This window comes from Canis lupus, chromosome 34 (genome assembly GCF_011100685.1).
Source record: "Canis lupus familiaris isolate Mischka breed German Shepherd chromosome 34, alternate assembly UU_Cfam_GSD_1.0, whole genome shotgun sequence".
Taxonomy (NCBI): Eukaryota; Metazoa; Chordata; class Mammalia; order Carnivora; family Canidae; genus Canis; species Canis lupus.
This window is the reverse complement of record NC_049255.1, coordinates 3,844,110-3,857,473: the sequence shown is the minus strand read 5'-3', so window position 1 is coordinate 3,857,473 and position 13,364 is coordinate 3,844,110. Positions and strand designations below refer to the sequence as shown.

The following is a 13,364-nucleotide window of genomic DNA, read 5'->3' as shown; positions in this document are numbered from 1 at the left end:
TGAAAGGAAGAAGGGTGGCTCCCAGGAGAAGTGCATCATTTCTTCCCAGAGCCCACAGTGGAGCCTGGCTAAGAGGCCCATCCTCAGGTCTTCTGGGAGGACGGGGATGCCTGAACTGGATGGTTGCTGTTGACCTGCCCTCTGACCATCCAGCCACCTACAACTTAGAAAAACAGGCAAAGAGGCAAGTGGGCCTTCCCTGAGGTGGTGAGAGCCTTGTCACACTGTCACGCTCAGAGTGCCTATCCCTCCACCAGCACCCAGAGGTCCTGGCTCTGGCCCACGCCAGGGTCCTCAGGGTTAGAACTCAGGATGGTGGGGCCTGGCACTGCCCAAGAGATTGGAGAATATGGCCAACAAAGTACTTAATTACTGTGACCTCTGTACTATGAGCAGATAGATATTATGCTGCTTTCTTAAGGAAGTTATGGGCAGCGATGCTTTAGCAACTCAGGATAGGAACTCATGAGAAGCCTGGAGGTCTCACTGGAGGTTTCAGAGGAGATGGAGGGTGGGTCAGTTGCATGCAGCGTCATCCCGGACAACCTTACCAACTCTGGTTAGGCATCTGCTCCCGTGGGGACCTCATCCTTACCCCATGTTCTCTGGATGGTGTCTCCTCCCTTCTTCCCTCACACAACCTTGACGTCCTCTCTATTGCCTAAAACTCATCTGCCAACTTAGCAAAACTGAACCTGGTAGTTGGCTGACCAAGTTATTTACCAGGGTTACCGGGGTTGCTTCCTGGAAACTGGCCTTGATTTTCTGACCTCATGGCTCCCTGGAGTAGCTGCTGAAGGAGGTTAAGGAGCCACGTCTCCTCCTTTGTTCCAAGGAAAGCCCACTCTTGCTTGGCTACTGTGAGCATTTGTATCAAACAAAATTAGGTTTAGCTGCATATGAGCGAAAACTCATAACAGTCATTGTCATTGTCATTGGTATGACATGGTGATTGTCCTAATCACTGACATTATGATTTATATCACTACAAAAGCTTACCTGCTACTGTGTGCCAGGCACATAATGACCCTGTAACGTAGAAACTATTATTAGCCTCATTTTACACGTGGGGAAATTCAGATACAGAGAGGTCAAGAGACCTATGTAAGACCTCAGTGCTAGTGAGCAGAGGTGCTGAGATTTAATCAAGGTCCAGCTTCAGAGTCTGTGCTCTAAGCTTTTCTGTTATGGCCAAAAAAGAGTGGCTAAAAATATGTCAAGGTTTGTCCTTTTCCAGGCAAAGACTAGAGCAGCAGGCTGGGGCGGGCATGATGGTGCCACTGTCATCAGGGATCCAGGCTCTTTCTTGCCTCTGCTCTGTCATCCTTGGCAGGAGCTCCATACCCCTGGTTGCCTCATAATCCAAGCTGGCTGCTGGAGTACAAGTCATTACCCCACTTTCCACATAGGAGAAAGGAGTAAAGGGCAACAAGAAGCAAATATTCTGGATGATTCACCTCCCTTTAAGTTAACACTCACATGTATCCCATTCACGAACTTTGTCCTGCAGCCCACACATACCCATCAGGTTGGAAAATGGAGCCGTGGAAGTGGGGGCATTGCCTGTACTGGATAATAGGGCTCTATTCCAAAGAGGAAGGGGTGTGGGCATGGGGGAGACTGGCATCCCTGCACCAAAGCCGAAGAAAGTCAATGTTTTATTTGTATTTTCTGCTCTCAACCCTCTTCTGGGGCACAAGCAGGAGGAGGCCCTGTCCTCCTAATTTTGGGGAATCCTCGCCATTGTAGACTTGCTCTCCTCATAGAACTTTCCCTTCCAGTTTGCTGCTCCAGCCCCTACTGGAGATGAGCCCTTGCAGCGTGTGCGTAGGAGCGTTTCATTACTGCCGGAGGAGACAACGTCTAGAACTTAGACTTGGATCTCCGGACATCGAAGTAGGACTTAAGTCTAGTCTTTCGTGATTTCCTCTTTTTTTGCGATCTGGCCCAGTAAATGCCTTCAAATGGGGTTCAACTTTCTCCTAGGGCTACCCATCCTGGGAGCAGGACCTTGGCATCTCTCAGGCTCCAATCTAGATGTTTGGCAACCAGAGGATCTTGCTGTTCCTCCAACTCTTGGGACCTCCTGCCCCTGGGAGGACTTCTGTTGGTTGGCAGAGGAGCATCGGAGCTCTCTTCTGTGGGGAGACAGAGGACCCGGAGACGGTCTGGGTTGACAGACGGATCAATCGAGTGTGAAAATGACAGTGGAATGTTCTGCTTTTTCATGATTAGTGGTGGAAAGCCTAGAGCTTAGTGCCAGACCAATCTTAGCTTTGCCACTTCCTAGCTATGCGGGTAAGTTGTTTACCACACCGGGCTGCAGTTGTCGCGTGTATGTAATAGTGAAAGTAAGTCTACCAGGTGGAGTTGCTGTGAGCGCCTAGCATGTAGTAAGCACTCAATAAATGTGAGGAGGAGGGAGATGGCGGCAGTGATGATGAAGATGCTGGTGGTAAGGGTGGGGTGGGGAACATAGCTACTTGGATGCCTTTGGAATTTGTGGAAAATAGTGTAATTGGATTTTTTTTAAAGCATGGCAATTAGATTTATAATAATCTATATAAACTGGTTAAGTTTATATAGTTGAAATAAAGCATTAATTTATAAGTGCTTATTGATCCTTTTCCTATAATGTTCAGATTACCTAATTGTCTTTGAAGAAAATACCTGTTTATCACGCTAATGCTGCTTCTCTTTCTTAGATGTCACAGTACTTTGTGCTTGTAAAGTGATAATCCTTTGGTTTTGTTGTTGCCTCATAGGAAATCTTTTTTGGGGGATCCTTTTAATATGGTAAGAGCCTCTATGAGGATAGTAAAATAACCTATTAAGTTGGAAACAACATTCATTTTAAGGCAGGAAGAAAGCATTGGCTATGAAAGTCAAACAACAAACCTATAAAGGACTTCATTAGTTATTTTAATGGCACTGGCATGATGGGATTAGCGTCATCCTAGGGCTGGGAGATGTACATGATGTGACATTATATGCTTTTGAGGGGGTTTCCCAATCACGCTCTAAAGGAAATCTGACTCCAAAGCCCGTTGCTTAGGTTGCTTGTTTGTTTTGGTTGTAATTTTTGTTCAGAGGTTTCTCTACTACACATCTCCTCTCTCAGGCCCAGTCTACACCAGTCTGAGAGGTTGAGAGGTGGCCTGTGCCAGGATGTGGGCTTCTTGCATCCGTCCCACGGCGAGGATGGTCCTCACCCACCGCGCTCTGCTGTTGTGGGCACGGGAGATCTGGGACCGCATGCGCGTGGACTGCCTTTTGGCTCTGGCCTGACAGCGCCTCTGATGTTTGGTGAATCTAGTGACCAGAATTAGAACGAATCTGAACCTAACTGGAAGTGCTACTCCTTTGTGCCAGATGACTGTGAGTGATGACCCTGTGAGTCACACAGGGCTTCCCCGGTTGGTGATGACACCCTGGCAGGTAATGTTTCTAGAAGTGACTGAGCCGGGAAAGTTTCTAGCCAACTGAAGTACAGAGGCCGAGGCATCGTTGGCATCAAGGTGGAGAATTTTGTGATAAAGCACGTGACTTGTACAGACTTTTGTCCCATCTCATGCTCTGAAATGTGTTTTCTAGATGCCTGGTGATGTGGTCCAGTTGCACATGCTGCTGCTAAATGTCGAGCCAACTCATTGGACAGCCTCATGTCGGAGGGGTAGAAAGGATGTCAGCGTCCCACGTCTGTCACTCAGGTTGTGTGTGGAGTGGTGGGTCAGAGGTGGCCACCTCCCTGGGAGGTCACAGCTGGCCTTTAGTCCTTCTGTGGCAGACACGGGGTTTGCTCGTGCTGTAGAAGCACCGCGTGCTCTCCCTGAAGGGAAGGCTGGCTTATCTAAAATGTCCCATTGCATCCAGGAGCAGTTCTGCATCAGGGCAATTTGCTATTTGCTGCTCCAGGGACTGAAATGCATACACAAGCTCGAGCTACTTTAGCTGCTTGCACCAAATGTGCCCTTGTCACTGAAACACATTTATTATTATTTTTTTCAAGATTCTGGGATGAGGGAAATTTGCCTTTAGTTATATAATTGCATTGTTAGCAGTCATGGAGTTCTAGAACAGGAACTACTCAACCTTGGTATTGTTGACTTTGGGATCTGGAGAATTCTTTGTTGTTGGGGCTGTTCTCAGTGCATTGTAGGACTTTTGGTCATACGCCTGGCCTCTACGCGCTAGATGCTACCACTAGTACCTCTCGTCCCATCCCCAGTCCCCAGTTGGGGCAACTAAAAATGTGTCCAGACATTGCCCAAGGTTCTCTGGGGGTAAAATCACCCCCAGGTGAAAACCATTGCCCTAGAGATAATGAAGACATCATTAGTACTCCAAATACATTCCATGATCTCCATGCATCTCTAAAGAATAACACAAATAGGTTTCTGGTAATTTGCATGGAAACTGAGCCCTCGTGTGACAAAATGTTGGACTTTCCCTTTTAGGTGACCCGCAGCACCTCAAAATGACAGAGCTGAAAGGTAATCAAATCACTCATCCAGGGCTTCTGAGTAAAGTCCCAAATCTTCCTCATTATATCAGTTCATTATATCAGATCATGTTGGGTCTTTTTCAGTCGACAAATTGGATTTTTTTAAAGCATGGCAATTAGATTTATAATAATATTTAGGATTAATGGGGAGGGTGAGGGAGAGATGATTTTCTCCTGTCATGAATGCCCTTAATTGAATTTTAGAAAGTGTTTTGGAAGAGCTGCATATATGTTTGACAGAATGTTGCAAGGTGTACAGATGCTTCAGTGTGGACAAAGTGAAAACAGGTTCACGATGCTTTGAAGAACCGAGAAAAGTGAGCAGTGATGAAAGGTTAGGATGCTTCATTTTCTGTGTGCTCTTGGCTGGACCACAGGGCCTAGATATTTGGTCGAACATTATCCTGGATGTTTTTGTGAGGCCTTGGTTGAGATTCACATTTAAATCAGTGGACTTTGAGGGGAGCAGGTGCCCTCTATGATGTGGGTGGGCCTCCTCCAGTCATGTAAAGGCCTGCAAGGAGCTAAAGACTGACCTCCCCCAGCAAGAGGGATTTCTGCCAGCAGACGGCTTTTGGACTTGAGCTGCATTGGCTCTTCTCTGGGTCTCGCACTTGCTGGCTCACCCTGCAGATTTTGGACTTGCCAGCCTCCATAAGCAGGGGAGCCAATTCTTTATAATAAATCTCTTTATCTATTTCTCTAGTTAGCGATCATCTATCTATACCTATCATCATCTACTATCATCTCCTGTCGGTTCTGTTTCTCTGGAGAAGTCTGGCTAATACAACCATTTTTTTTTTAAAGATTTTATTTATTCATTCATGAGAGACACACAGAGAGAGGCAGAGACACAGGCAGAGGGAGAAGCAGGCTCCCAGCGGGCGCCCCGATGCGGGACTCAATCCTAGGACCCTGGGAACATGCCCTTGCCCGAAGCCAGATGCTCAACCGGTGAGCCACCCGGGTGCCCCTGGTTAATACAAATATTGAGGAAACTTCAAATACCCTCACTTTCACAGTTAATGACCACACCCACTCACCTTCTCTATACTTGGGAGCATACGGCTGTAGATGCCGCCTGGGATGGTTACGAAATGCCGGTGTTTTATTTATTTATTTATTTATTTATTTATTTATTTATTTATTGTTGTATTTTGTTTTTGTTTTTATACTGCAGAGCTCAGCAGGATGCCAAGTCTTGGGGAAAATAAGTTTACTTTGGGGTTTGTAAAAAGAAACACTTAACCAGCATGGCAGCTGTGAAGTTAGAAAAAGCTGCAGGACAGCAAGCAGAAGAACACCACGGGCCACCGAGGCAGGAGACAGATGTTCTAAAAAGAATTCATTAATTAAAAACCTGTGGTGCCTGGCAATGTCTTTCCTCTCCCTCCAGGTCCTCCCTCCAGCCCTGCCCTTTCTCGGGGCGCCCGAGTGTGGTGCATATGCCCCCAACCTGGGTCGGGCAGTGACCTCCACTGGCTGGCACTCAATTCACTGTCTCCAGAGCTTCCCACTATTTCTGGCTGGTTCTGTGGAAGCCACGGACCTGCCACCCTCTGGAGCTCTGTACACTCCCGTGCACACCCTGGCTCTCTGTGCCCATACCTGGCTGGTGGAAGCATAGGACCAAGGACGGGGAGCGGTACCGTCCACTATTGGGCATGTGCTTGTGTGCGCTGGAGTCAGCCTTTGAGGTCGTGGTGTGAGTGTGCTTGAAAGCCCCAGGGCCGCCCTCCCCCGCCTTTGCCCTGCTCCTCTGCCGCTGCCCGGGTTTCACTTTCAATGGATAGAAGCTCCTGGTGTCTCTGGTCTTGTGTCATAAATGAATAACCATGACTGTAATGGGGATGAATGAAGATCACCTGAGTGCTCACCTCTGACACGCACACAGCCCCACCAGAGACGTTCAGGAAAGTTCCTTTTGGCAGTGAGAAAGCTGAGGCCCAGAGGAGCAAAGCCAGCTGGCCAGGCCCTGCAGGTACTAAGTGGGAGGGTGCACCCAGGAGGGCCCACACTTGCTCTGGGCTCCGAGGACAGCCAGTGTCGCCCCACCAGGTGCTGACCCTGGTTGGAAGCATGGAACCGAGGTGGTTCCCTGAGGTGGGCATGGATGTCAAGGTGTGGACCTGAGGGCCAGGAGAGGCTGTAATATGGTCCTTGTCTTTCTCCCTGGACCCAGGGAGCAGATGGCACAGGAGGAGGATGTGTTGAGAGTGGGGAGCCGGTCTCCCCAGACCAGGCCAGGGTAGTGGTGGGCCTCCCAGTTGATCCAGCCTGGAGAGGGGGTCTCAGTCTATCCCCAGGCAGCGCACAGTGCACACAGCACGCAGGAACCAGGGCAAAGGCAAGCCTGTTGACCTCTGGGTACATCTGCCCTAGGGGCGCCCTGGGGTCCTCAGCCTCCTAAGGATCCGCCCATTCCTGCTCCACTCGTCACTGGCTGGGCCTCTCCAACCTCGTCTCTAATTCCTATGCTGTTGTTCCTGGGCACAGCCTGGACAGGCACTGATCCAGGCCTCCCTCTCTGCAATCCCAAATCTCTGCACCTTACCAGTGCCACCTGCCTGTGCTGGGAGCTCTGTTCTTTTGAAACTGGTGTCCATATTAACCAGGAAGTTAATATCCATGATTTTTTTTCATCCGGGCAAGACCCCTTTCCCTGCATACAGGTGGAGAGCTGAGGCGCCGCGGTGCTCTCTGAAGAGCTGGCTTGGGCAGGTGCAGGCTGCGGGGGGCCGTCCCCCCCCGGGGGCCGCCCCCCCCCCCCCCCCCCCCCCCCCCCCCGCCAGCGCCTCGTCGCCCCTGGGCCTCTCTGGGCCTGTCTGGGCCTCTCTGGGCCTGTCTGGGCCTGTCTGCTCAGGGTCCAGCCTCGGGAAGGCTCAGCTCGCCCCGGGCAGCCCAGCCCCGCCGCCTGCCCTCCCCTTTCAAAGGGCAGCAGCTTAGCGGAGCTTCTGGTCCCCGCGGGGTTCCTCCGTCAGCCTGGGTCCTCATCACACACCTTCTTGCTCTGGGGTTTGTGCTTCCTGCCTCGCTCACCCGGTGCCCACCCGAAGCGCCAGCACCCAGGCGCCCCGCGGCTCCGTGTCTCCCGAGGACTTCGCGTCCAAGGCCTGACCCCGGGCTCCCAGCTCCAGGCTGCCCCCTCCGGCGCCCCTCATCTCCGCCTCCTCGCCCCTGGGCCTCCGCCGCCGGGGCCGGGCTGCCCTGAGTTCCTCGGGCCCTGCGACCCCCCAAGCCCCCGGGCGGCGTCTGCCCTCCGGGGCGGCCGGTGGCGGGGCGGGGGGGGGGGGCGGCGTCTTACTGAATTTGCCCTGCGTAGCCGCACCGCGGGCAGCAAGGCCGGGTCTCCCGGGAGCAGGGCGCTCCGCGGGGCTCGGCGGCGGGGCTCGGGGGGGGGGGGGGGCGCCAGCACTCAGGGTGGCCGCGCACCCCGCGGCCCGACTCCCCGCAGCGGGGCTGGCGAAGCCCTAAGAGGGGGCGGGGGAATCCCCCCGGGGGCCTCTCTGCTCCTCGGTGCGTCTCGCCCCTTCTTTCCAGCCCTTCTTCCCTTTCGCAGGCCCCGAGTGTCGAGCACCCGCGTCTTCGCCGCCGGCTCCGCACACGGCAGGCGGGCTCAGCGGGTCCCTGCGGGTGTGACCCGGGTCGCCGGGACCGCGCCCCGAGCTCGCGTCCCCCGAGGGCAGCTTCCCGCCCCGCCCCGCCCCGCGCGCAGGTGCAGGGGCCCTGGTTGGCCGGTGCTGACCGCCACCCTCCCCCTCAAACGTCCTCTCCCGCCGGCGGGGCTCGCGGGTTTTGTTGGTCTGTGCTTGGTCCATGGACGTCTGGGTCCTTCGCGGTTTCGTTGGCTGCGATGAGTAACGCCGCTCTAAACGCTTGTGGGGGGGTTTAGTGTAGATGCGGGTTTTCATTTCTCTGTGGCTGCAACCATGTTGCGCTCCCGATGGCACAGCACGCGGGTTCTGCTTTCTCCACATCCTTGCCAACCGTGTTATTATTTGATTTTTGGATTTTAGCCATCTTAGTGGGTGTGAAGTGATTTTGCTTTGCATTTCCCTGGTGACTAATGATACTGAGCATCTTTACATGTGCTCATTGGCTATTTGTCTATCTCCATTAGACAAATGTTTGCTGACAGCGACTTTTGCCATCGGGCACTGCGTGTCAGTCTTCCCATCTGTAAAATGGGATGGTCCTCCCCAACGGAAAACTCTTACTAGAGAAGACGTGGGATCTAGAAACACGCGACTCCAGACGAGAACATGTGCAGGCAAGAGCTGCAGCCTCACAAGCTGCTAGGACCAGCAGACAGACAGACACACACCGCGGCTGGAGGCACCAAGCATGCGCATGCCTCTCCCGCACTTCCCCCCCTGCCTCCTGCAGGCACGCTTTGGTCGCTCCCCGGCCAGTAACCTGCAGCGGATAAAGCATTCTTACAGCTAAGTTTATTCAGAAAAGCAATTTTATGGAATGAAGAGTGAGTCAAACAGTATGAGCAGGGAGGGAGATTCCTAGCTTTTCAGTGCACAGTGGATACTCTGGGTTGAATTATGTTTCCTCAAATGACACGTCAAGTCCTAATCCCAGGATCAGTGAACATGGCCTTATTTGGAAATAGGGTCTTTGCAGATCTAATTCCTTAACATGAGGTCATACTGGATTAGGGTGAGCACTAATCCAATGACAGTGTCCTTAGAAGAAGGGAATGTGGACACAGATGCACACAAAGATGTCCATGTGACAATGCGCAGGGATTGGACTTATGCTTCAACCAGCAATAAATACCCAGGAATGCAGGTAGCTATCAGAAGGGCATAAGCATCATCTAGAGCCTTCCTAGGGAGCTGGGTCCTGCTGATATCCTGATCCCAAGCTTTTAGACTCTAGAACCATGAAATAATTTGTTTTCATGGTTTTAAGCCAGCCACTTTGTGGTACTTTGTTACAGCAACAATGTGGGGAAAATGCAGGTGACAACAATGTTAACAATAAAGCCATCGGGGGCAGTTCTTTTCCACGCTGGCTGGCATGTGTTTGGCATTTCTGTCCACCTGAATTTATTTACAGAGACAGACTCTCCACCCAGCGACACTAAATGTGTGAGACCCCTTGTAGGTCTCAATGGCCCCAGAGGGGACACCAGGGCTAAGGAATGGCCAGACTTGTTGGGAGATGCAGACTCTGGCTTGTCGCCCCCAGGTGACACCCAGGTCCTCTGCTGACCGGGGAGGCCCTGTGTGGGGGGATCCGCAGAGGACTCTCCCATCCAAGACTGTGTTCCGCCTGGATCTCGAGGTCTGACTGTTGTGCTCATCTCTCCTCCTACCCATAGGGTTCCCGCAGAGCTTTGGATCAAGGCAAATGTCTTTTTTACCAAAAGCTGCTCACAGCCACCCCTGCGCTTACTACTAATTCCTTCTAAGTCTGTCCTGGAGGCACTAGCTAGCATAGGGCCAGCTGCCAGGCACAAGTAATATGTTCTCATCAGTGGCATTAAGCTTTTCCATTTTAAGACATTTTAAAGTAGATGATCAGACTCAAGGTGTCAGGTGTCCAACAGTTTAACTTTGTGTCTGGGCAACAATTTGTGAAAATAACCATCACACATGCATGTTCGTGATTCTACTGAATCCATCTGGGAACCCCTGTAAAATGTACAAGAAACATGTCTGAAATGTAAGAAAATACAACCATGAGAAGGAAATGCAAGAGCTTTATTACAATCATTATTATCCTTGAGGTTAACAACTGATGAACTCATTCAAGAAAATATTTTGCATGTGATGATTTAGGGCCCAGGGATACATGCCAGAAGCAGCTAGAAGGACATGGAAAATGTACCTTGGGAAACAGCATGGCGCTCCAGGCTGCAAAACTAAAAAGTATCAAGGATGCATCTGAACTTCTGTAGCGGAGGGTACGGTGGTGGCACAGGCCTGACCTAGTTCAGGAGGTAGCGGGGCGGCTGCTGGCTCGCTGCGCTCCAGGGCACGCTGCCCCCTGCCCACCCCGCCCCCCCAGGTCTGCAACTCTGCAAGCCAGAGTTGGTGAGATGTTACACCAACATCTCAGTGTCTACCAGGTGCCTTGAGGGGTAGACCCTGCCCCCCAGCAAATCAGTGAGAAGGGAAACCCAGCACTGCCTCTGCAATGTGCAGCCGTGCTGCTTCTCCCTCGGGGAAGGGTGAGAGGTGGGTCTCATTAGGTCTGCGTCACTTTTGCGGGTTGGCAGCCGCGGACCTGATAAGGACGTCAGCGAGGCTGGCGGTGTGTGTAAGGTGCTCAAAGCGCCACTGCCACCTGCCGCGAGTATGACCGCCGGTGCGTGGCGCGTCGGGGCCGTACCTGCTCCAGGAGCATCTGCAGCCTCTGAGCACACCAGCCCGTTGGCTTTTCAGAAAAATAAAGCGCTCTAGAGCGGTGAGCCAGGGAGCAGTCTAGGCAGCTCCACGCCGGAAGGACGTGCCGAAAGCAGAGGACAATCGGATGCGCCCCGGTGAATGCGGGCCCAGGCAAACCTGCGCTTGGGCAGAAGGAATTCAGCTGGACTGACAGGTGTTTTCTAGCTCAAATGGAATGTGGTGTTTCTGCTTTTCTCTGGGGAGACAACGGGGCAGGTTTTCATCCGTCTTTGCATGCATGCAGTGGGCTTGCTATAGTGTCCCAGAACCAGGAAAGCTGGTTCCTCCACCGGGTCGTTGGTCACTTCTAGAACTCAAAAGCAGCTCTAGAGAGGATTACGAGAAACGCAGGTTTGCCCGGTGTCCCTGGTGGAGGCTCTCTGGTTCAGGAGGCAGATGTCCTTCTGGAGAAGCTCCCTGCAGGCAGACTGCCTAGATTTCTAATTTTCCAGAATATGGCTCCTGTGATTATAGAGCCAATTTAAAGATGGGAGCTTCTCTTTGGCTTTTCCCAGGAGCACCTGGGCCTCCTTGGGCAGTGAGCCCCCGTCACACAGGGAGAGGAATTCAGGGACGCTGGTGCCACTTGCACCAAAACCCTTCCCTACCCTGCCTTCCTGAAACCCCTCTTGCCCTCCTGCTGTTAAGACGTGTTGTCCTATTACTAAAAAGTAGGAAATGGGTGACTTTCCCACTAGCCTTAATCCCGTCCTCCCAAATGTGTGCCCGCTTGTTTTTAAGACCACAGGTAGGGCCTTTGATGACTGCTGACACAGAAGTAAAGCTGAGCTCTGGAAATGTCTGACTCATCAGGCCTTGGCGAGGTCTGCTTATGGCACTTGCAGGGATACAAAGATCCTCAAATGCCACCAACCAGGACCACCTGGACACAAGGTGGGGGTCAGATCCTTCTTAGTTTCAGATATGGAAATTTAAGGCAAAAGAAGGGGCACTTGACTTTGTCTTAGATTTCCCAGCGGAGCAGTGTCTTGAAGAAAATCTTTGCCGGGGAAATAGGAAAGGTGGGGAAATTGAGGCACTGGTGGTGGAGGCGCCGGTCCTCGCTGTTCACTTGCGAGGCTGCTGGATGTGCTGGGTTCTCGGGGAAGGATGCTTGTCAATGGAGGCGTGGGGCTTCTGGTGAGCCACCTGGGCGGCTGCTGGTGGGAAGTCTTTGTCGCCCTGTCGAGATACAGAATGCACTGGCCCGTCAACCCCGTACAGCCCGGTGACATGAGGGCAGGGTCCCCAATGCCCTGTCTACTGGCTTCCCTGCAGGTTGGGCGACAAAACAGGCAACCTGTTGGCAGGTTGTGGACTGTCTCCTGGGACTGTGGGGGTCCTGATGCTCTGTGGGCTACGGAGGGGGGTCCTGGGGTCCACAAGCCCCAGGAGGTGGGGATGCTCAGAGTCTGCCCCTACACCATGAGCTCGGGTCACCATACGACTGCCTCAGAACTAAGCTGGCGCTGGATGGCTTTCCTCTGCTAGAACTATCCTCGTGGCCTTTCCAACTAGGGGCCACGCAGAACCAAAGCCAGTGTCTTAAATTCAGATTTGCTGCCACAGCCTGCTTCACAGGGGCACTGGCTGAGGAGGACACACTTGGGGCAGGGCTGGAAGCCCATGAGACGAAGCTGGATTCACCCCCCTGGGCCTCAAAGAAGGTACCCGGCCACTTGTCAGGGAGGACTTGCCTTCCTGTGCCAACAGTGCATGTGCGGAGGTGGCTGGGGCCCAGGCCACGGTGAGCAGGCCAGAGCCACAGCATGGTCTGGCTGAGCCAACCGGCCGGGGGTGACTTTGGACCTGGGTCAGCGTTTAGTTTTCCCTCACATGGTAGGTGTCCCACTTGTGTGTCCAGGGGCCCTGGGGCGCTGTGCTGAGCTGCTCTGAGCAACAGCACATGTCCGGGCTCGTGGCCGGTAAGCCGCAGGACCGTGGGTGGTGGTGCTGGGCCATCCCTCTGATGCCAGGTTGCTAGTGGGTGGTTAAAAAAAAATGTTGGGTGACGCAGTCAGCTGAGCGTCTGACCATGGTTTTGGCTCAGGTCATGATCTCAGGGTGTGTGATCGAGCCCCGAGTCAGGCTCCGTGCTCCGCGGGGAGTCTGGTTGGGCTCTCTCCACCCCTGCCCCTCCTGCTTGTTCTCTCTCTCTCTGAAATAAACAAATCTTAAAAAAAAATGTTGGGTCTCACCAGAAGAGGGGCTCTTGAAAGGTAAAGGGTGTGTCAAAACCCCATGACTTTAGTGCAGGGCTCGGCCCCCATTTTCTGCTGCGGGCCAGATGGTCACCCTTGGGGCTCGCTGGGCCCCGGGCAGGAGAGCAGCCACAGCCCGTGGGGCAGGCGGGGCGGGTGCTGCCCAGGCTCTCACCGTGGACCCCGGGATAGCAATGTCACCTCCTTCTCATGCCTCCCGGCATTCAATTCCTTTTTGGGTTTTTGACCATTTAA

The 13,364-nt window shown here is 52.9% G+C and overlaps 1 protein-coding gene and 1 long non-coding RNA gene across 4 annotated transcripts in view; one reads left to right on the top strand and one right to left on the bottom strand.

The window, feature by feature from the left end:
* The window catches only part of LOC119867468, a 55,617-nt gene that overhangs the window by 1,500 nt on the left and 40,753 nt on the right, over nucleotides 1-13,364 (top strand). The window lies entirely within an intron of this gene.
* The window catches only part of LOC607300 (death associated protein), a 65,507-nt gene continuing 62,343 nt past the window's right edge, over nucleotides 10,201-13,364 (bottom strand). Inside the window, exon 4 of one of the 3 annotated variants that reach the window (XM_038583314.1) lies at nucleotides 10,201-12,090. In XM_038583314.1, the coding sequence (XP_038439242.1) occupies nucleotides 11,977-12,090 (114 nt within the window). In that variant the 3' untranslated portion in view covers nucleotides 10,201-11,976. Of the gene's footprint in view, nucleotides 12,181-13,364 lie in introns of all 3 variants that reach the window. The other 2 variants (XM_038583315.1, XM_038583316.1) reach the window with 2 other exon arrangements.